The sequence below is a fragment of the Eumetopias jubatus genome, unplaced genomic scaffold (assembly GCF_037043125.1).
Source record: "Eumetopias jubatus isolate StellerSeaLion01/CBP00866 unplaced genomic scaffold, mEumJub1_p1.0 scaffold_13, whole genome shotgun sequence".
NCBI lineage: Eukaryota > Metazoa > Chordata > Mammalia > Carnivora > Otariidae > Eumetopias > Eumetopias jubatus.
The window spans coordinates 9,316,061-9,339,764 of NW_028274819.1; the positions used below are offsets into that span (position 1 = coordinate 9,316,061).

The window sequence follows — 23,704 nt, forward strand, 5'->3', positions numbered from 1 at the left end:
TAAGTCAGACCGCGTGTTCCTCCTATTTGTGTGTGGCGTGTGGCTGATGTTGCCCTTGAAAGTCTTCCGTCAGTCTCTCCAGAGTGCCGCAGCATAGGGACCCACTCACGCTGTCTGGCCCTAGATGCCAGGAGGAAGCTCAGCTGCTTGGCAAGGAATCCTCAGACTAGTCTCACAGGTGCCCTGCTCTGCCTCCCAGACACCGTTTTTATCCTTCCAGAGGCCTGGACTCATCTGTGAGTCAGAGGCTGGGCAGCAAAGTGCCTGGGGGACGTTTCTTTGCTCCTTCTGATGGCTTGTTTACTTAACAAATAATGGGTCCTCAAAGTGAAAGTGTTAACCCAAGCACGGCAGAGTCTCAACAAAAGCTTTCTGACGGGTCCCCATTAAACAAGCCAGTGAGTCGAGAATTGAGAGCCCAAGGGTCAAATCCACACAGAGCTGGGAGGCATCCCTGGGATTTGACAGGACAGGTGGAATCTAGAATTGATTGTAAATCCTTCTTCCAGACCACGCAAGGCAGGAGTCAACCCCACATCTCTCCCCCATGGCTTTTGCTTCCCGGAGTGTCCCCAAATAATTCGTTTTCCTCCTGTGATGTGGCTGTCAGCCCCTTTCTTCCCCGCTCCGTGCTCCGCCCCAGGAGGCTCCGTGGGGCCTCCGTTCTGGTCCCAGCTTCTTTGGGAAACAGGCAACCATGTTGGCAGCTGGGCTGTGGCCGGGCGTCTGTGGCTCAGGCAGACCCTGCTACAGCCTCGGCCGGCTGTGTCTTTCTGCAGAGCGGGGATGATGAGGACTACCAGCGCATCTACACCACGAAGATCAAGCCTCGGCTGAGGTCAGAGGATGGACTAGAAGGGGACCCTGGGGAGACCCAGAGCCGCACCATCACGGTGACTAGAAGGGTCACGGCCTACACTGTCGACGTGACAGGCCGCGAGGGAACCAGGGAGATTGATATCAGCAGCCCAGAGTTCAAGATCAAGATTCCACGGCATGAACTGACGGAAATCTCCACTGTGGATGTGGACACCCACTCTGGCCAGACAGTGATCAGACTGCCCTCGGGCCCGGGGGCAGTGTCTTCTACCACGGGCTCTGTTGTGGACATCCGAGCGGGGTCCGTTTCCGCTTCAGGACCAGAGCTCCAAGGTGCTGGCCACTCGAAGCTCCAGGTCACCGTGCCTGGGATAAAGGTGGGGAGCCCAGGCATCAATGTCAGTGCAAAAGGCTTGAACTTGGGTGGCAAAAGAGGGGTCCAAGTTCCAGGAGTGGACATCTCGTCTTCTCTTGGGGGTGGGGCAGTGGAGGTGCAGGACCCGTCTCTGGAGAGTGGCAGTAATGGGAAAATTAAAATTCCCACTATGAAGGTGCCAAAATTCAGTGTGTCAACAGTGCCTGAGGGCCAGGCACCAGTGGCAGGGCTGAGCGTTTCTGTACCTGAATTCTCTGTGGAGCACAAGGGTGGCCAGCCAGGCCTGACCATTGGCGGGAACATCCAGACCCCTCAGCTAGAAGTCAGTGCTCCTTCTGCCAATATTGAGGGGTACGAGGGGAAGCTGAAGGGCCCCCAGATCACTGGGCCATCCCTTGAGAGTAACCTAGGCCTGAAAGGTGCCAAGCCACAGGGGAGCATAGGGGTGGACATCTCGGGGCCCAAAATTGAGGGCACTCTCAGTGGCTCCAGTGTGGAAGTTCAAGCCCCTGACGTTGATATTCATGGGCCTGGGGGCAAACTGAATATGCCCAAGGTGAAAGTTCCCAAATTCTCTGTATCAGGTTCTAAGGGAGGGGGAGCTGGCATTGATGTGGCACTGCCCACAGGTGAAGTGACTCTTCCTGGGATCTCTGGGGACGTCAGCCTGCCTGAAGTTGCTGCTGGGGGACTGGAAGGGAAGGTGAAGGGTACGAAAGTCAAGACTCCTGAAATGAGCATACAGAAACCTAAAATCTCCATGCAGGATGTGGATCTGAGCCTTGGATCCCCTAAACTGAAGGGAGATATTAAGGTTTCAGTGCCTGGGGTGCAAGGTGATGTTAAAGGCCCTCAAGTGGCAGTTAAAGGCTCCAAAGTGGACATAGAGACACCTAGCCTTGAGGGGACCTTGACAGGACCCACGCTTAGTAGTCCTTCTGGGAAAACAGGAACGTGCAGGATCTCTATGGCAGATGTAGATCTCAATGTGGCTGCACCTAAAGTGAAAGGGGGTGTAGATGTCACACTCCCCAAAGTAGAAGGGAAAGCCAAAGTCCCTGAAGTGGATGTCAAAGGCCCCAAAGTGGATGTCAGTGCCCCAGGTGTGGAAGTTCATGGCCCAGAATGGAACCTGAAAATGCCCAAGTTCAGCCCTCCAGGAGTTGAAGGGGAAGGCCCAGCTGTAGATGTGAGACTACCCAAAGATATCAGTATTTTGGGGCCCAAGGTCAATTTGGAGGCCCCAAATGTGAACATAGGGGGCCTGGGAGGCAAACTTAAAGGCCCTGATATTAAGCTGCCTGAAGTGAGTGTCAAGACACCAAAGATCTCCATACCTGATGTCGATTTGCATGTTAAAGGCACAAAGGTAAAAGGAGAGTATGATGTAACAGTCCCAAAACTTGAAGGGGAACTGAAAGACCCCAAAGTGGGCCTTGATGCCCCAGATGTGGATGTTCAGGGCCCAGACTGGCATCTTAAGATGCCCAAGATGAAAATGCCCAAATTCAGTGTGCCAGGGTTCAAAGCAGAGGGCCCAGAAGTGGATGTGAACCTGCCCAAGGCTGATGTGGACATTTCTGGGCACAAGGTAGATGTTAGTGCTCCAGATGCGAGCATTGAGGGACCAGAAGGTAAACTGAAAGGACCTAAGTTTAAGATACCTGAGATGAATATCAAAGCCCCAAAGATCTCCATGCCAGATGTGGACTTACATTTGAAAGGCCCTAAAGTAAAAGGAGAATACGATGTCACAGTGCCAAAAGTGGAAGGTGAGATTAAAGTTCCTGACGTTGAACTTAAAAGTGCCAAAGTGGATATCGATGTTCCAGATGTTGATGTTCACGGCCCAGACTGGCACCTGAAGATGCCCAAAATGAAAATGCCCAAGTTCAGCATGCCTGGCTTCAAAGCAGAGGGCCCAGAAGTGGATGTGAACCTGCCCAAGACTGACATTGACATCTCTGGACCCACGGTGGACGTTGAAGTTCCAGATGTGAACATTGAAGGACCTGAAGGAAAGCTGAAAGGTCCCAAGTTTAAGATGCCTGAGATGAATATCAAGGCCCCTAAGATCTCTGTGCCTGATGTGGATTTGCATGTGAAAGGTCCCAAGGTAAAGGGAGAATATGATGTTACGGTGCCAAAGATGGAAGGGGAACTCAAAGGGCCAAAAGTAGACGTCAGTGCCCCAGATTTTGAAGTTCATGGTCCTGAATGGAACCTAAAGATGCCCAAGATGAAAATGCCCAAATTTACCATGCCCAGCCTCAAAGGGGAAGGCCCAGAAGTGGATGTGAACCTGCCCAAGGCTGATGTGGACATTTCTGCACCCAAGGTAGATATTAGTGCTCCAGATTTGAGCCTCGAAGGACCAGAAGGAAAGTTGAAAGGCCCCAAGTTTAAGATGCCTGAGATGCACTTCAAGGCTCCTAAGATGACTCTGCCAGATGTTGACTTGGATCTTAAAGGACCCAAAATGAAAGGCAATCTAGATATGTCAGTACCAAAAATAGAAGGTGAGATGAAAGTTCCAGATGTGGACATCAAAGTACCCAAGGTAGACGTTAAAGCACCAGATGTGGAAGTCCAAGGTGCAGACTGGAGCCTGAAAATGCCCAAGATGAAAATGCCCAAGTTCAGCATGCCCGGCTTGAAAGGCGAGGGCCCAGATGTGGATGTGAACCTGCCCAAGGCTGACGTTGACATCTCTGGACCCAAAGTTGACATTGAAGCCCCAGATGTGAGCCTGGAAGGTCCGGAAGGGAAGCTGAAGGGCCCCAAGTTTAAGATGCCTGAGATGCACTTCAAGACCCCCAAGATCTCCATGCCTGACGTGGACTTACACTTGAAAGGTCCTAAGGTGAAGGGGGATGTGGACGTGTCTGTGCCCAAGTTAGAAGGTGAAATGAAAGTGCCAGATGTGGACATCAAAGGACCCAAAGTGGACGTCGATGTCCCAGATGTGGACATTCACGGCCCAGACTGGAACTTGAAAATGCCCAAGATGAAAATGCCCAAATTTAGCATGCCTGGCTTCAAAGGTGAGGGCCCAGAAGTGGATGTGAACGTGCCCAAGGCTGACATTGACATCTCTGGACCCAAAGTGGACATTGAAGCCCCAGATGTCAACATTGAAGGACCGGAAGGAAAGCTGAAAGGCCCCAAGTTTAAGATGCCTGAGATGCACTTCAAGGCTCCCAAGATCTCCATGCCTGATGTGAACTTGAATCTTAAGGGGCCCAAACTAAAGGGAGATATGGATGTGTCTGTGCCTGATGTAGAAGGTGAAATGAAAGTGCCAGATGTGGACATTAAAGGGCCCAAAGTTGACATCAGTGCTCCAGATGTGGATGTTCATGGCCCAGACTGGCACCTAAAGATGCCCAAGGTGAAAATGCCCAAGTTCAACATGCCTGGCTTCAAAGGTGAGGGCCCAGAAGTGGATGTGAACTTGCCCAAGGCCAACATTGATGTCTCAGGGCCCAAGGTGGATGTTGAAGTTCCAGATGTGAATATTGATGGTCCAGATGCAAAAGTAAAAGGTCCTAAATTTAAGATGCCAGAAATGAATATAAAGCCTCAGAAGATATCCATGCCAGATGTTGGTTTGCATTTGAAAGGTCCTAAAATGAAAGGAGATTATGATGTTACAATTCCAAAAGTAGAAGGAGAGATAAAAACTCCGGATGTTGACATCAAAGGTCCCAAAGTGGACATTAATGCACCAGATGTGGGAGTTCATGGCCCAGACTGGCATCTAAAGATGCCCAAAGTGAAAATGCCCAAGTTCAGCATGCCAGGCTTCAAAGGAGAGGGCCCAGAAGTGGATGTAAACCTGCCAAAGGCTGATATTGATGTCTCAGGTCCCAAGGTGGACATTGATGTTCCAGATGTGAATATTGAAGGTCCAGAGGGGAAACTAAAGGGTCCCAAGTTCAAGATGCCAAGCATGAATATACAGACACAGAAAATCTCTATGCCTGATGTTGGACTTAATCTAAAAGCCCCTAAACTGAAAACTGATGTAGATGTTTCCCTTCCCAAAGTGGAAGGAGAGTTGAAAGGTCCTGAAATTGACATGAAGGCCCCGAAGATGGATGTGGATGTTGGTGATATTGATATTGAAGGTCCAGAAGGGAAGCTGAAAGGTCCTAAGTTTAAGATGCCAGACATGCACTTCAAGACTCCCAAGATCTCCATGCCTGATGTGGACTTACACTTGAAAGGCCCCAAAGTCAAAGGGGATGCAGATGTGTCTATGCCGAAGATAGAAGGTGAAATGAAAGTGCCAGATGTGGACATCAAAGGGCCCAAAGTAGACATCGATGTCCCAGATGTGGATGTTCATGGCCCAGACTGGCACCTGAAGATGCCCAAGGTGAAAATGCCCAAGTTCAGCATGCCTGGCTTCAAAGGTGAGGGCCCAGAAGTGGATGTGAACCTGCCCAAGGCTGACATTAATGTGTCTGGCCCCAAAGTGGACATTGATGCTCCTGATTTGGATATAGAGGGACCAGAAGGAAAATTAAAGGGCTCTAAATTTAAGATGCCTAAGTTGAATATCAAAGCTCCTAAGATATCCATGCCAGATGTGGACTTGAATTTGAAGGGACCCAAAGTGAAAGGAGAAATTGATGCTTCTGCGCCTGAGCTAGAAGGTGATCTCAGAGGTCCACAAGTTGATATCAAAGGTCCCAGTGTGGATGTGGAGATGCCTGAAGTCGATCTGGAATGTCCTGATGCAAAGTTGAAAGGCCCTAAGTTTAAGATGCCTGAGATGCACTTCAAGACCCCCAAGATCTCCATGCCTGACGTGGACTTACACTTGAAAGGTCCTAAGGTGAAGGGGGATGTGGACGTGTCTGTGCCCAAGTTAGAAGGTGAAATGAAAGTGCCAGATGTGGACATCAAAGGACCCAAAGTGGACGTCGATGTCCCAGATGTGGACATTCACGGCCCAGACTGGAACTTGAAAATGCCCAAGATGAAAATGCCCAAATTTAGCATGCCTGGCTTCAAAGGTGAGGGCCCAGAAGTGGATGTGAACGTGCCCAAGGCTGACATTGACATCTCTGGACCCAAAGTGGACATTGAAGCCCCAGATGTCAACATTGAAGGACCGGAAGGAAAGCTGAAAGGCCCCAAGTTTAAGATGCCTGAGATGCACTTCAAGGCTCCCAAGATCTCCATGCCTGATGTGAACTTGAATCTTAAGGGGCCCAAACTAAAGGGAGATGTGGATGTGTCTGTGCCAAAATTGGAAGGAGATTTGAAAGGCCCCAGTGTGGACGTGGAGATGCCTGACGTTGATCTAGAATGTCCTGATGCAAAGTTGAAAGGCCCTAAGTTTAAGATGCCAGACATGCACTTCAAGACTCCCAAGATCTCCATGCCTGATGTGGACTTACACTTGAAAGGCCCCAAAGTGAAAGGGGATGTGGATGTGTCTGTGCCCAAGATAGAAGGTGAAATGAAAGTGCCAGATGTGGACATTAAAGGCCCCAAAATAGACATTGATGCCCCAGATGTGGACGTTCATGGTCCAGACTGGCACCTGAAGATGCCCAAGATGAAAATGCCCAAGTTCAGTATGCCTGGCTTCAAAGGCGAGGGACCAGATGTGGATGTGAACCTGCCCAAGGCTGACATTGATATCTCTGGACCCAAGGTGGACATCGAAGCCCCGGATATGAACATTGAGGGTCCAGAAGGAAAACTGAAAGGCCCGAAGTTCAAGATGCCTGAAATGCACTTTCATGCGCCTAAGATCTCCATGCCTGATGTTGATTTCAACTTAAAAGGGCCTAAAATCAAAGGAGACTTTGATGTTTCTGCCCCAAAGCTGGAGGGAGAGTTAAAGGGTCCAGAAGTGGATGTCAGAGGCCCCAAATTGGATGTTGACATGTCAGACATAGCTGTGGAAGGTCCAGATGGCAAATGGAAAAGTCCTAAATTTAAGATGCCAGACATGCACTTTAAAGCTCCCAAAATCTCCATGCCAGATGTTGATCTACACTTAAAAAGTCCCAAGATAAAGGGAGAGGTAGATGTTGATGTTCCCAAATTGGAAGGTGACCTCAAAGGGCCAGACCTCAAAGGTGACATCAGTGGGCCAGATATCGACATTGAAGGACCAGAGGGCAAATTGAAAGGTCCCAAGTTCAAGATGCCTGACATGCATTTCAAAGCCCCAAATGTTTCTATGCCTGATGTGGACCTAAATTTGAAAGGACCAAAAATCAAGGGGGATGTTGATGTGTCTGTGCCTGAGGTAGAAGGTAAAATTAAAGTACCAGATGTGAACATCAAGGGTCCCAAAGTAGACATAAATGCTCCTGATGTTCATGGCCCAGACTGGCACCTGAAAATGCCCAAAATGAAAATGCCCAAGTTCAGCATGCCTGGTTTCAAAGCAGAGGGTCCAGAGGTAGACGTGAATCTTCCCAAGGCTGACATTGATGTCTCAGGACCCAAAGTTGACATTGAAGTCCCAGATATGAGCATCGAGGGTCCAGAGGGAAAAATCAAGGGGCCTAAATTTAAGATGCCAGAAATGAACATCAAAACTCCCAAGATCTCCATGCCAGATGTGGATTTACACTTGAAAAGTCCTAAGGTCAAAGGTGATGTGGACATTTCCCTGCCTAAGGTGGAAGGTGACCTAAAGGCCCCCAAAATGGACATTGATGTCCCAGATGTTGATGTTCAGGGCCCAGACTGGCACCTGAAAATGCCCAAGATGAAAATGCCCAAGTTCAGCATGCCAGGCTTCAAAGGAGAAGGCCCAGAAGTGGACGTGAACCTGCCTAAGGCTGACATGGACATCTCAGGACCCAAGGTGGACATTGAAGGCCCTGATGTTAACATTGAGGGTCCTGAGGGAAAGTTGAAAGGTCCTAAGTTCAAGATGCCTGAGATGAACATCAAAGCCCCCAAGATCTCCATGCCTGACTTTGATTTGCACCTGAAAGGTCCCAAGGTAAAGGGTGATGTGGATGTGTCTCTGCCCAAAGTGGAAGGTGACCTAAAGGCCCCTGAAGTTGACATCAAGGGCCCCAAGGTGGATGTGGATGTCCCAGATGTGGATGTCCATGGCCCAGACTGGCACCTGAAAATGCCCAAGATGAAAATGCCCAAGTTCAGCATGCCAGGCTTCAAAGGAGAAGGCCCAGAAGTGGACGTGAACCTGCCCAAAGCTGACATTGATGTCTCGGGACCCAAGGTGGACATTGAAGGCCCTGATGTTAACATTGAGGGTCCTGAGGGAAAGTTGAAAGGTCCTAAGTTCAAGATGCCTGAGATGAACATCAAAGCCCCCAAGATCTCCATGCCTGACTTTGATTTGCACCTGAAAGGTCCCAAGGTCAAAGGAGATGTGGATGTGTCTCTGCCCAAAGTGGAAGGTGACCTAAAGGCCCCTGAAGTTGACATCAAAGTCCCCAAGGTGGATGTTAATGTCCCAGATGTGGATGTTCATGGTCCAGACTGGCACCTGAAGATGCCCAAAATGAAAATGCCCAAATTCAGCATGCCTGGCTTCAAAGGAGAGGGCCCAGAAGTGGACGTGAACCTTCCCAAGGCTGACATAGATGTGTCAGGACCCAAAGTGGATGTTGAATGTCCTGATGTGAATATTGAAGGACCTGAAGGAAAGTGGAAAAGTCCAAAGTTTAAGATGCCTGAAATGCATTTGAAGACTCCAAAGATATCTATGCCAGATATTGATCTTAATCTAACAGGTCCAAAAATAAAAGGAGGTGTGGATGTCACAGGTCCCAAGCTAGAGGGAGACTTGAAAGGCCCTGAAGTTGACCTCAGAGGCCCCAAAGTGGACATTGATGTCCCAGATGTAGATGTCCATGGCCCAGACTGGCACCTGAAAATGCCCAAGATGAAAATGCCCAAGTTCAGCATGCCAGGCTTCAAAGGAGAAGGCCCAGAAGTGGACGTGAACCTGCCTAAGGCTGACATTGATGTGACTGGACCTAAGGTGGACATTGAAGGACCTGATGTTAACATTGAGGGTCCTGAGGGAAAGTTGAAAGGTCCTAAGTTCAAGATGCCTGAGATGAACATCAAAGCCCCCAAGATCTCCATGCCTGACTTTGATTTGCACCTGAAAGGTCCCAAGGTAAAGGGTGATGTGGATGTGTCTCTGCCCAAGGTGGAAGGTGACCTAAAGGCCCCTGAAGTTGACATCAAGGGCCCCAAGGTGGATGTGGATGTCCCAGATGTGGATGTTCATGGCCCAGACTGGCACCTGAAGATGCCCAAGGTGAAAATGCCCAAGTTCAGCATGCCAGGCTTCAAAGGAGAGGGCCCAGAAGTGGATGTGAACCTACCCAAGGCTGATATTGATATATCAGGACCCAAGGTGGACATTGAAGGCCCTGATGTTAACATTGAAGGACCGGAGGGAAAGTTGAAAGGTCCTAAGTTCAAGATGCCTGAGATGAACATCAAAGCCCCCAAGATCTCCATGCCTGACTTTGATTTGCACCTGAAAGGTCCCAAGGTAAAGGGTGATGTGGATGTGTCTCTGCCCAAAGTGGAAGGTGACCTAAAGGCCCCTGAAGTTGACATCAAGGGCCCCAAGGTGGATGTGGATGTCCCAGATGTGGATGTCCATGGCCCAGACTGGCACCTGAAGATGCCTAAGGTGAAAATGCCCAAGTTCAGCATGCCAGGCTTCAAAGGAGAGGGCCCAGAAGTGGATGTGAACCTACCCAAGGCTGATATTGATATATCAGGACCCAAGGTGGACATTGAAGGCCCTGATGTTAACATTGAAGGACCGGAGGGAAAGTTGAAAGGTCCTAAGTTCAAGATGCCTGAGATGAACATCAAAGCCCCCAAGATCTCCATGCCAGACATCGATCTTAACCTGAAGGGCCCCAAAGTGAAGGGTGATGTGGATGTGTCTTTACCAAAAGTGGAAGGTGAGATTACAGTTCCTGAAGTTGACATCAAGGGCCCCAAAGTGGATGTTGATGTTCCAGATGTGGATGTTCATGGCCCAGATTGGCACCTGAAAATGCCCAAGATAAAAATGCCCAAGATCAGCATGCCTGGCTTCAAAGGAGAAGGCCCAGAAGTGGATGTGAACCTGCCCAAGGCTGACATTGATGTCTCAGGACCCAAGGTGGACATTGATGTTCCAGATGTGAATATTGAAGGTCCAGATGCAAAACTGAAGGGCCCCAAGTTCAAGATGCCAGAGATGAACATCAAAGCTCCAAAGATACCCATGCCAGATTTGGACCTTAATCTTAAAGGCCCTAAGATGAAAGGAGAGGTGGATGTTTCCCTTCCAAATGTAGAAGGTGATGTGAAAGGGCCTACTCTTGACATCAAGGGTCCAAAGATAGATGTAGATGCTCCAGATATTGACATTCATGGCCCTGAAGGCAAATTGAAAGGTCCCAAACTGAAGATGCCAGACATGCATGTAAACATGCCCAAGATCTCCATGCCAGAAATTGACCTGAATTTGAAAGGGACAAAGCTTAAGGGAGATGTTGATGTTTCTGGACCCAAGTTGGAAGGTGACATTAAAGCTCCCAAGTTGGATGTAAAGGGCCCAGAAGTGGACATTTCTGGTCCTAAGGTCAATCTTGAAGGCAAGTCAAAGAAATCACGTTTTAAGCTTCCTAAATTTAACTTTTCAGGCTCCAAAGTTCAGACACCTGAGGTGGATGTCAAAGTTAAAAAGCCAGATATTGATGTGACAGGTCCAAAAGTTGATATTAATGCTCCTGATGTTGAGGTCCAAGGGAAAGTGAAAGGATCCAAGTTCAAAATGCCTTTCCTGAGTATTTCATCTCCTAAAGTTTCTATGCCTGATGTGGAGTTAAATCTGAAAGGTCCTAAAGTTAAAGGAGACTTAGATGTTACAGCTCCTAATTTAGAAGGTGACTTTAAAGGACCCAAAGTAGATATTAAAGCACCAGAAGTTCATCTTGATGCACCTGATGTGGATGTTCATGGTCCAGATTGGAATTTGAAAATGCCCAAAATGAAAATGCCCAAGTTTGGTGTGCCCGGCTTAAAAGCGGAAGGGCCGGAAATGGCTGTGGATCTGCCAAAAGGAGATATCAACATAGAGGGTCCCAGAATGGACATTGAGGGTCCAGAAATCAATGTAGAAGGTGTAGAAGGAGGCTTAAAAGGTCCCAAACTCAAGATGCCTGACATGAATATCAAAACTCCCAAGATCTCCATGCCTGACATTGATTTAGACCTGAAGGGCCCCAAGGTGAAAGGTGATATGGATGTTTCTCTGCCCAAAGTTGAAGGGGATCTGAAAGGGCCAGAGATGGATATCAAAGGGCCCAAAGTGGACATTGATGCCCCTGGTGTGGATGTTCATGGCCCAGACTGGCACCTAAAAATGCCCAAGGTGAAAATGCCCAAGTTCAGCATGCCTGGCTTCAAAGGTGAAGGCCCAAATATGGATGTTACCCTCCCTAAAGCTGACATTGATATTTCTGGCCCCAAAGTGGACATCGATGCCCCAGATGTGAGTATTGAAGGTCCAGATGCAAAACTGAAGGGCCCCAAGTTCAAGATGCCTGAGATGAACATCAAAGCCCCCAAAATCTCCATGCCTGACCTTGATCTGAACTTGAAGGGCCCCAAAATAAAAGGTGATGTGGATATGTCATTGCCAAAAGTAGAAGGTGACCTGAAGGGCCCTGAGGTGGACATAAAAGGCCCCAAAGTGGACATCGACACTCCTGATATTAACATTGAAGGTCCAGAGGGGAAACTGAAGGGGCCCAAATTCAAGATGCCAGAGATGCACCTAAAGACTCCTAAGATTTCCATGCCTGATATTGATTTAAACCTGAAAGGCCCTAAGGTGAAGGGTGATGTGGATGTTTCCCTTCCCAAGTTTGAAGGTGATCTGAAAGGCTCTGAAGTGGACCTCAAAGGTCCCAAAGTGGGCATTGATGCCCCTGATGTGGATGTTCATGGACCAGACTGGCACCTGAAAATGCCCAAGGTGAAAATGCCCAAGTTCGGCATGCCTGGCTTCAAAGGAGAGGGCCCAGAAGTGGATGTGAACCTGCCCAAAGCTGACATTGATGTGACTGGACCTAAGGTGGACATTGAAGGCCCTGATGTTAACGTTGAGGGTCCTGAGGGAAAGTTGAAAGGTCCTAAGTTCAAGATGCCTGAGATGAACATCAAAGCCCCGAAGATCTCCATGCCTGACTTTGATTTGCACCTGAAAGGCCCCAAGGTCAAAGGAGATGTGGATGTTTCCCTGCCTAAGCTGGAAGGTGACCTAACAGGCCCTGAAGTTGACATCAAGGGCCCCAAGGTGGATGTTGATGTCCCAGATGTGGATGTCCATGGCCCAGACTGGCACCTGAAAATGCCCAAAATAAAAATGCCCAAGATCAGCATGCCTGGCCTCAAAGGAGAGGGCCCAGAAGTGGACGTGAACCTGCCCAAAGCTGACATTGATGTCTCAGGACCCAAGGTGGACATTGATGTTCCAGATGTGAATATCGAAGGTCCAGATGCAAAACTGAAGGGCCCCAAGTTCAAGATGCCTGAGATGAACATCAAAGCCCCCAAGATCTCTATGCCTGACTTTGATTTGCACCTGAAAGGTCCTAAGATGAAAGGAGATGTGGATGTTTCTCTGCCTAAAGTGGAAGGTGACCTGAAGGCCCCTGAAGTTGACATCAAAGGGCCCAAAGTGGACATTGATGTCCCTGATGTGGACGTTCATGGTCCAGACTGGCACCTGAAGATGCCCAAGGTGAAAATGCCCAAGTTCAGCATGCCTGGCTTCAAAGGCGAGGGCCCAGATGTGGATGTGAACCTGCCCAAAGCTGACATTGATATCTCAGGACCCAAGGTGGACATAGACGCTCCTGATGTTGACATTCATGGCCCAGAAGGGAAACTGAAGGGTCCCAAGTTTAAAATGCCTGACCTGCACCTCAAGACACCCAAGATCTCCATGCCTGAAGTGGACCTGAATCTGAAGGGTCCCAAGGTAAAGGGTGATGTGGATGTGTCTCTGCCCAAAGTGGAAGGTGACCTAAAGGCCCCTGAAGTTGACATCAAGGGCCCCGAAGTGGACATCGACGTCCCAGATGTGGATGTTCATGGCCCAGACTGGCACCTGAAGATGCCTAAGGTGAAAATGCCCAAGTTCAGCATGCCTGGCTTCAAAGGAGAAGGCCCAGAAGTGGATGTGAACCTGCCCAAAGCTGACATTGATGTCTCAGGACCCAAGGTGGACATTGATGTTCCAGATGTCAATATCGAAGGTCCAGATGCAAAACTGAAGGGCCCCAAGTTCAAGATGCCAGAGATGAACATCAAAGCGCCTAAGATTTCCATGCCTGATATTGACTTTAACCTGAAAGGTCCCAAGGTAAAGGGTGATGTGGATGTGTGTTTGCCTAAAGTGGAAGGTGACCTCAAGGGCCCCGAAATTGACATCAAAGGGCCCAAAATGGACATTGATGCCCCTGATGTGGATATTCATGGTCCAGACTGGCACCTGAAAATGCCCAAGGTGAAAATGCCGAAGTTCAGCATGCCTGGCTTCAAAGGAGAGGGCCCAGAAGTGGATGTGAACCTGCCAAAGGCTGACATTGGTATTTCTGGCCCTAAAGTGGACATTGATGCCCCGGATGTGAATATTGAAGGTCCAGATGCAAAATTGAAGGGACCCAAGTTCAAGATGCCAGAGATGAACATCAAAGCTCCCAAAATCTCCATGCCTGACCTTGACTTTAACTTGAAGGGCCCCAAAATGAAGGGTGATGTGGATGTTTCTTTGCCCAAGGTGGAAGGTGACCTCAGGGGCCCTGAAATTGACATCAAGGGCCCCAAATTGGACGTCGACACTCCTGATGTCAATATTGAAGGCCCAGAAGGAAAATTGAAGGGGCCCAAATTTAAGATGCCAGAGATGCATATTAAAGCCCCCAAGATCTCCATGCCTGACTTTGATTTAAATTTGAAAGGGCCAAAAGTAAAGGGTGATGTGGACCTTTCATTACCTAAGGTGGAAGGTGATCTAAAAGGGCCAGAGGTGGACATTGAAGGTCCTGAAGGGAAACTCAAAGGTCCCAAATTTAAGATGCCTGATGTCCATTTCAAAACCCCACAAATCTCCATGAGCGACATTGATTTGAACTTGAAAGGACCTAAGATAAAGGGAGATTTGGATATTTCAATTCCTAAAGTGGAAGGAGACCTGAAAGGCCCCAAAGTGGATGTTAAAGGCCCTAATCTGGGCATAGACATGCCTGATATTGACATTCATGGCCCAGAAGGGAAACTGAAGGGTCCCAAGTTTAAAATGCCTGACCTGCACCTCAAGACACCCAAGATCTCCATGCCTGAAGTGGACCTGAATCTGAAGGGTCCCAAGGTAAAGGGTGATGTGGATGTGTCTCTGCCCAAAGTGGAAGGTGACCTAAAGGCCCCTGAAGTTGACATCAAGGGCCCCGAAGTGGACATCGACATCCCAGATGTGGATGTTCATGGCCCAGACTGGCACCTGAAGATGCCTAAGGTGAAAATGCCCAAGTTCAGCATGCCTGGCTTCAGAGGAGAAGGCCCAGAAGTGGATGTGAACCTGCCCAAAGCTGACATTGATGTCTCAGGACCCAAGGTGGACATTGATGTTCCAGATGTCAATATCGAAGGTCCAGATGCAAAACTGAAGGGCCCCAAGTTCAAGATGCCAGAGATGAACATCAAAGCGCCTAAAATTTCCATGCCTGATATTGACTTTAACCTGAAAGGTCCCAAGGTAAAAGGTGATGTGGATGTGTGTTTGCCTAAAGTGGAAGGTGACCTCAAGGGCCCCGAAATTGACATCAAAGGGCCCAAAATGGACATTGATGCCCCTGATGTGGATATTCATGGTCCAGACTGGCACCTGAAAATGCCCAAGGTGAAAATGCCAAAGTTCAGCATGCCTGGCTTCAAAGGAGAGGGCCCAGAAGTGGATGTGAACCTGCCAAAGGCTGACATTGATATTTCTGGCCCCAAAGTGGACATTGATGCCCCGGATGTGAATATTGAAGGTCCTGACGCGAAATTGAAGGGTCCCAAGTTCAAGATGCCAGAGATAAACATCAAAGCTCCCAAAATCTCCATGCCTGATGTTGACTTAGATTTGAAAGGATCCAAAGTCAAAGGAGATTTTGATGTGTGCATCCCTAAGATTGAAGGTACTTTCAAAGGCCCAGAAGGAGACCTTAAAGGTTCAGGTCTGGATTTTGAAGGCCCGGATGCCAGGTTCAGTGGCCCAAATTTGAAGATGCCATCGCTGGATATATCTGCCCCTAAAGTAACTGTTCCTGATGTTGATTTGCATTTCAAGGCACCCAAAACTGGGGTTTCTGGTCCCAAGTTGGAAGGTGCTGAACTGGACCTCAAAGGGCCCAAAGTTGATTTAGAAGCTCCAAGCTTAGATGTGCACATGGAGAGCCCAGATATTAATATTGAGGGGCCAGACATTAAAATTCCCAAATTTAAGAAACCCAAGTTTGGTTTTGGGGCAAAAAGCCCTAAAGCTGACTTCAAGTCACCTTCCCTGGATGTGACCGTTCCTGAGGCAGAACTGAATGTTGAGACTCCTGAAATTAGTGTTGGTGGCAAGGGCAAGAAGAGTAAGTTTAAAATGCCCAAAATTCACATGAGTGGCCCTAAAATGAAGGCCAAAAAACAGGGATTTGACTTGAATGTTCCCGGGAACGAAATTGATGCCAGTCTCAAGCCTCCTGATGTAGATGTCAACGTTGCCGGGCCAGACGCCACATTTAAAGCTGATGTGAAATCCCCCAAAACCAAGAAAACTATGTTTGGGAAAATGTACTTTCCAGATGTAGAATTTGACATTAAATCACCTAAATTTAAAGCTGAGGCCCCCCTCCCTAGCCCCAAAATGGAGGGTGAAATCCAGGCAACTGATGTGGATATTTCTTCGCCTGGGATTCATGTGGAAGGTCCCGACATCAAGCTGAAGGCTCCCAAGTTCAAGCTGCCAGGTATGGATGTCTCAGGGGGACAAACAGAGGGTGACTTGAAAGGCCCCAGGGTGCAGGCAAACTTGGACGCACCTGACATCAACATTGAAGGCCCAGATGCTAAAGTCAAAGCCCCGTCGTTCGGCATTTCTGGCCCTCAGGTCTCCATCCCCGATGTGAACGTTAGCTTGAAAGGACCAAAGATAAAGGGTGATGTCCCCAGTGTGGGACTGGAAGGACCAGACATAGATCTGCAAGGTCCAGAATCAAAGATCAAATTCCCCAAGTTTTCAATGCCCAAGATCGGCGTCCCTGGTGTGAAGATGGAAGGGGTAGGAGCTGAGGTTCATGCCCAGCTGCCCTCTCTCGAAGGAGGCTTGAGTGCACCTGTTGTTAAGCTTGAAGGGCCGGATGTGTCTCTGAAAGGGCCAAAAGTAGACTTGCCTTCAGTGAACCTCTCTATGCCAAAAGCCTCTGGACCTGACCTTGACCTGAACTTGAAAGGACCAAGTTTGAAGGGAGACCTGGATGCCTCTGTTCCTGGTGTGAGGGTGCACTCCCCAGGGCTTGACCTCAGAGGTCAAGGTGGAAAGGTGAGGATGGAAGGAGACAGTGTGAAAGTGCCTGGGATCGACGCCACGCTAAACCTTGGCACCCCAGATGTGACCCTGAAGGGACCAACCCTGCAGGGAGACCTGGCTGTCTCTGGTGACATCAAATGCCCTAAAGTATCAGTAGGTGCTCCTGATCTAAGCTTGGAGGCCCCTCAAGGTGGCATTAAACTTCCCAAAATGAAGCTGCCCCAGTTTGGCATCTCGACTTCAGGGTCCGACTTGGACATGAACGTCAAAGGGCCACAAGTGACTGGAGAACTACAGGCCCCAGGCATCGGTGTGAACCTCGGAGGCCTGAACCTGAAAGGGCCTCAGGTCTCTGGCCCTCAAATCTCAGCACCAGACATGGACTTGAACTTGGAAGGACCAAAAATAAAAGGAAGCCTCGGGGCCACTGGTGAAATGAAAGGCCCCACTGTTGGGGGAGGTCTTCCGGGCGTCAGTGTTCAAGGCCTCGAAGGAAACGTCCAGATGCCTGGAGTTAAGTCCTCTGGATGTGATGTGGAGCTGCCAGGTGTGAGTGTGAAACTCCCAACGGGGCACATTTCTGGTCCCGAAATCAAAGGCGATCTGAAAGGTTCAGGAATAGGTTTCCACGGGGCTGCTCCCGACATTAGCGTCAAGGGGCCTTCACTTAATGTGGCCTCTCCTGAGTCAGATTTCGGTGTCACCCTGAAGGGCCCGAAAATGACAGGAGGTGTGGATGTTTCAGGGGGTGTCAGCGCCCCAGCTGTCAGCCTGGGCGAAGGACACGTGAGTGTCAAAGGACCCCAGGCCTCCTCCGCTCTCAACTTGGATGCACCTAAGTTTGCTGGGGGACTTCATTTCTCCGGACCAAAGGTAGAAGGCGGTGTGAAAGGAGGCCAGGTTGGACTCCAGGGTCCTGGGCTGAGTGTGTCTGGGTCTCCAGGTCACTTGGAAAGCAGATCTGGAAAAGTAACATTCCCCAAGATGAAGATCCCCAAATTCACCTTCTCTGGCCGTGAGCTGGTTGGCAGAGAAGTGGGGGTAGATATTAACTTCCCTAAAGCGGAGGCCACTGTCCAGGCCGGGGCCGGAGATGGGGAGTGGGAAGAGTCTGACGTAAAACTGAAGAAGTCCAAAATCAAAATGCCCAAGTTCAATTTTTCTAAACCTAAAGGGAAAGGTGGTGTCACGGGCTCCCCGGAAGCATCCATTTCAGGGTCCAAAGGCGACCTGAAGAGCTCGAAGGCCAGCCTGGGTTCTCTGGAAGGAGACGCCGAGGCCGACACGTCATCGCCCAAAGGCAAATTCTCCTTATTTAAAAGTAAGAAGCCCCGGCACCGCTCAAATTCCTTCAGCGACGAACGGGAGCTCTCAGCGCCTTCCACCCCGACGGGAACGTTGGAGTTTGAAGGTGGGGAAGTGTCACTGGAAGGTGGGAAAGTCAAAGGGAAACACGGAAAGCTGAAATTTGGTACCTTTGGTGGATTGGGGTCAAAGAGCAAAGGTCATTATGAGGTGACTGGGAGCGATGACGAGACAGGCAAGTTACAGGGAAGTGGAGTGTCCTTGGCCTCTAAGAAGTCCCGACTGTCTTCTTCTTCCAGCAATGACAGTGGGTCTAAGGTTGGCATCCAGCTTCCCGAGGTGGAGCTGGTGGTTTCCAAGAAAGAGTAGCAGGCCTCTGTGTGTGTACATATATGTATAAAAATACACCAGCCTTGGGTGTGTTTGTATATAAACTCCAGAGAGAAACACGCCGACAGCCTCAGCATAATGCAGAGATCTGGCCTCTGCCCGTGGCAAGTGCTGAAAAAGCCAACCAGCCGCCTTAGTTCCCCCGGCCCGGAGCTTTACAGATACAGGAACTAAGGGTTCCAAGTTCGTCCAGCCCATGTGCAGAGCCAACAATATTTGCCTTGAGATTTCAGTTTTTTGTTTTGTTTTGTTTTGTTTTGCATTGAATGCTGAGAGCTCCTGTTTACTAAGCAAGCTTATGTGTTTATTATCCTCATTTTTACTGAACATTGTTAGTGTCAGGGTAATGGAAACCCACTTTTTCATTGTAATGACTTCAGGGGCTTTTGTTAGTAAGGGTGGGGTGGGGTAGAAGGCAGTAGAGGGGGCCAGACCTCCATTTCTCCTAAGATTGGATCTATTCAAACAGGGAACACCCAGGGAGGGCCGAGAGGAGCCGCCAGGCAGGGCGCATGGGTGTCTTTAGGTCTCTTTAGCATTGCTTTTTCCCCCAGGGGTGGCGGTCCTAGCCAGTTTGGTGTTCACGGTGAGACAGAATTAGAATCTATTTGCAAATTGGCCGATGTACCCCCAGCTCAACACGTTCTGTGCATTGTGGGAGAAATGTTTCCTTCGTGGCCGCCACATTCCTGAGACTAGTTCTGATTTCTTTTAATAAATGTTATCGTGATTAAGAAAATTTCCCGCACTTTAATGGCAAATTAATTGAGAATGTAAGAAAATCGATGCTGTCAAAGGCAAATAAAGCTGTTTATTAACCCTGATGTCTTGTGTCTTTGCATTCTGTGTCTGTGAACCCAGCCCTGACAGTTGAGACTCCGTCCATCCAGCGGATTTGCGGGTTTCATTAATGGGTAATTGGGGGTGGGGGCGGGGGGGCCAGTCTTTGCGGCCTGATTCTCACAGAGGCTGGCTGCACCCATTGCTGAGAAATCAAGAGAGCCTTGGCACCCTGGCAGCCCGGGCCGCAGGACCCACCCACCCACTTTGCATCCTCCGATAGGAAACACAATTCAGAAATGGTTTTGAATGGGCAAGAGGATACAGATATGAATGGAAAACAAGACCTACTGGAGTGGTAGAAAGAGCTCGATCTGGCTCTGAGTTACAGGCATGCCATCTATTTCTGACTTGGCTGCGGGGTTGCTGGGTGGCCTCAAGTTACCTGCCCTGTCTGGGCCTCAGATTTCTCTTCTTTGAAATAAGGGTACTGATCTCGTAATAGAGGTCTTTGGGGTTCCTGCTAGTCCTACTGAATTTATGAAAAACCTCTTGTGACCAGAGTCCTCTTTTGATTTTCAGCTCTGCCGACAATACGTGGTGGTGGTGGTGGCGGGGGAGGCTTCTAGAAACTGGCGTCTAATGTTGGTCATTGCTGAGCAGAGGGCCATGCTTTCTTATACCAAAAACAATTGGAGCAAGCTCCTCCCCTCACCTCTCCCCAGAGCTGCCGCCTTCCTGCCCATGGAGACGGCTCTGCGCCTCTCCCAGCAGCCCAGATCACCCCAGACCACAGATAACAGCTCCCACCCCATCTCATCCGGTCCAGTGTCAGCGGGTTTGGGCACATGGCAATGGGGTCTGCCCAGGGGGCGCTCCACCTGCCCTGGCTTGGCTTTCACACTGACTCTCAGCTTCATCCATTTGCACCTCAGCCAGCAGAGCCAGCGTCCCTGGAGGCTCCGGAACTCAAGAGCGGCTCTTGGAAAGAGGGAACAAGGGAGGTGCTGGAAACCCTGCTGCTTTTCTTAAAATGACCGACCTACCGTCATCGCTTTTGTAAATTAGGCAAGACACTTAACCCCTTTGAGCCTTCGCTTCTTCCCCCATAAAATGGGGACACGTATCCATAGGGCCAAAGAGTCTGCCCGGGTATTTGGGTTGTCGACTGTGCAAGGACACCACATTGAAGGGGGTAACATCCATATCACAGCCATAGGTTTGTTTATTGGGAGCACGAGGGTGGGTGTGGGGTCCTAGAGAGGCAGGTGCACACCCTTCCACGCACACTCAAGAGCGAGAGGACGCACGTGCCCACCGGCACACACGCCTGCACGCAGCTGCCTTCCGTGCTAACCTCTCTGGGCGCCCTCTCAGTGCTGCTTTCACTCTTCCAGAGCTCAGAGCCCAATCCCGAATCCTTCCTCTGGCCCTGATGAGGGGGCTCCACGTTATTCTCCAAAGTCCTGCAGGGCCCAGATGCGAGAGGTCTTACACTTTGAGGTCTCCGGCGGGAGTAGCATCAGGAGACCGGGAAGGGGCTGGGCTGGGCTCCTGCTGGTCCTTCCTCGGAGTTGCGAGAGCTGTCCGAGGGCCGGACTGTAGCCTCACCTTGTACCCTGCCTTTGGCAGCGCGACAGTGTGTGGGAATTGGTGTGGTTAAGGGGACATTTCAAAAATGGAGTGACTTGAAAAGCACCACCCGCTCACAGATGGCAGTAAATATTTTTCATTCACACAAACTCATTTCTAAATCTGTCAGGGTCCCTAGAGGAAACAAAATTCCACTGGAAGATAGTTAAAGCACAGAGGCTTTGAAAAAGGTACTGTCCAAGGAAGAGTGGGCGGGGACAGTGGAGCCGGCGAGGGGGGATGGGAACAGGGACAGCAGGAAGCTGGTACCACCCAGGGGCCTGAAGGGGCCCGGGGAGGAAATGGTGTTCCTGGCATCCCGCGTGAGCTGGAGGCAGGGCAGGGACTGCCGGCCGGAGCTGTAGCCACGAAGGACCGCAGCATCTGCCAGAAACTGCCAGCCGTGGGAAAACAGGAAGAAGTGATCTTTCCTCCTGCTGGTGCCTCTCCCTGGAGGGCAAGGGAGTCTAGGTATTGCGAGTGAAGGGATCAGCCCCCGGGAGCGGGGAGAAGGACTCTGAAGGTGGAGATGCAGGTAGAGAATAAAGAGGGCAATACGCTAATCTTCTCGTTTTTCTGCTAGGCAAGTTTGAATTTCTGTATATTGAGATTTCTTTTTCTTCTTCTTTAAGATTTTATTTATTTCAGACAGAGAGAGAGAGAGAGAGGGAGTGTGTGCACGTGGAAGGGGGGGCAGATGGAGAAGCAGACTCCCCGCTGAGCAGGGAGCCCCACACGGGGCTCGATCCCAGGACCCTGGGATCATATCTGAGCTGAAGGCAGACGCTTAACTGACTGAGCCACCCAGGCGCCCAGTATATTGAGATTTCTTAAAATAGCCCCCATGATGTGGGATGTATTTAAGGTGTGATCATAAAATGACAATTTTTGTTTTAAACAAACAGGTTTGGGAGGTGCTGCTATGAAAATTCTGTTAAGAATATTTTGTTTCCTCTCTTTTGAAATGGCTCTCAATACATCACCTATACATTAAAAAATTCTTTTTTTTTTCTCTTGGGGAAACACAAATCTTCCTGTCTTGAATTTTTTGCAAATAGCCAAAAGGCCTGGAATATACTCCAGGGTTCCCAGGACAGTACCCTGAAAGGAGCACTGGCCTGGGAGGAGTCAATGGGATTAGCCATGATCTTGGATCCTGTCTGAGCCTCAGTTTCCTCATTTGTAACATGGATCAGGCATGCGTTCTCGAAGGCTGTTACCAGTTCCAAATAACTTGTGATTCTTTCAGAAGTAAAGCTGGTCGATTAGGCAGATGGGACCGGGTTGGGTCAAGAACGAAGTGTGATTACAATGTAGTACAACTAATTTTCCTGTGTGGTGGCTAAGTTGGGTCAAATGTTTTGAGCAATGGCAGCATTATTGAACTAGTGCTATGTCTCCAGCGTTCCAAAGCCAAAGCGCAGTGCCCACTGGGACTTTGCAGATCGCTGGCACGTCCCGCCTCAGCTCCACTAAGCACTTTAGCTGTGACACACTTAGTATCTGGGAGATGCAGCTGGGCATGTCCGATGTTCCTTTATTTAATTATTTAATTGATTTAAAAAAAAAGATTTTTAAAAAGATTTTTCTTTTTCTTTTTTTTTTTAAGATTTTACTTATTTATTTGAGAGAGAAAGAATGAGACAGAGAGAGCGTGAGATGGGGGAGGGTGAGAGGGAGAAGCAGACCTGCCGAGCGGGGAGTCTGATGCGGGACTCGATCCCGGGACTCCAGGATCATGACCTGAGCCGAAGGCAGTCGCTTAACCAACGGAGCCACCCAGGCGCCCTAAAAGATTTTTCTTTTTAAGTAGTCTCTACTTAAAAAGTAGAGACTCTCGGGCGCCCGGGTGGCTCCGTTGGTTAAGCGACTGCCTTCGGCTCAGGTCATGATCCTGGAGTCCCGGGATCGACTCCCGCATCGGGCTCCCCGCTCAGCAGGGAGTCTGCTTCTCCCGCTGACCCTCTTCCCTCTCGTGCTATCTCTCACTCTCTCTCTCAAATAAATAAATAAAATCTTAAAAAAAAAAAGTAGAGACTCTCTACACCCAACCTGTCTCTACACCCAACCTGGGGCTCAAACGCACGACCCCGAGATCATGAGTCACACGCTCCGATGACGAAGCCGGCCAGGTGCCTTTTTTTTTTTTTTAAGAGTGTACTTTTCTTCTCTTTTTTATCCCCTCCTTTTTTTCCTTCTCTCTCTCTCTCTTTATTTAAAAGTGTTTTTTTTTTGTGAATTTAAACCTACAGAGATGTTGCAAGAATAATACAATGAATAATCCATATGCCTTTCATGTAGATTTACCAATTTTACCTCATTTGCTTTAATCTCTCTCTATAGGTTATAATTATCATTATTTTTGCCGAATCATTAGAGGGTCAACCGCAGGTCACCAGGACCCTCTACTCCTAAATACTTTAGCATGTATGGATGTTGTCTTCTATAACCGCAACACAGCCATCAAATCCAGAAACCTTAACATTGGCAAAATACTATCATCTGACATACAGCCCATTTTTAAATTTTATTAATCGCCCAATGATTGCCTTTTGGCGAGGTCTTCTTTCCCATTTTGGCCTCGATCCCTGCCCACGATCCCACATGACCTTTAGTTCTCATGGTCGCTTCCATCTGGACTCTTCCATCTGGAACCGTTCCTCAGCTCTTTGTTGTCATTCGTGACATTGGTAGTTTTTTAAATGTGCGGGGCCGGTCGTTTTGCAGAACACGTCGCCTGGTCTGGGTTTGTCTGATGATGTGTTTGTTTTCCTCTTGGTGAGATTCAGGTTATGCATTTGGGGCAG

The 23,704-nt window shown here is 49.2% G+C and overlaps 1 protein-coding gene across 3 annotated transcripts in view; it reads left to right on the forward strand.

Moving 5' to 3' along the window:
• AHNAK (AHNAK nucleoprotein) overlaps nt 1–19,309 on the forward strand; it is a 30,995-nt gene extending 11,686 nt beyond the window's left edge. For all 3 annotated transcript variants that reach the window (XM_088017422.1, XM_088017424.1, XM_088017423.1), the window contains exon 5: nt 780–19,309. In XM_088017422.1, the coding sequence (XP_087873548.1) occupies nt 780–18,464 (17,685 nt within the window). In that variant the 3' untranslated portion in view covers nt 18,465–19,309. The remainder of the gene's footprint in view (nt 1–779) is intronic.
• Nucleotides 19,310–23,704: the final 4,395 nt, after the last annotated feature.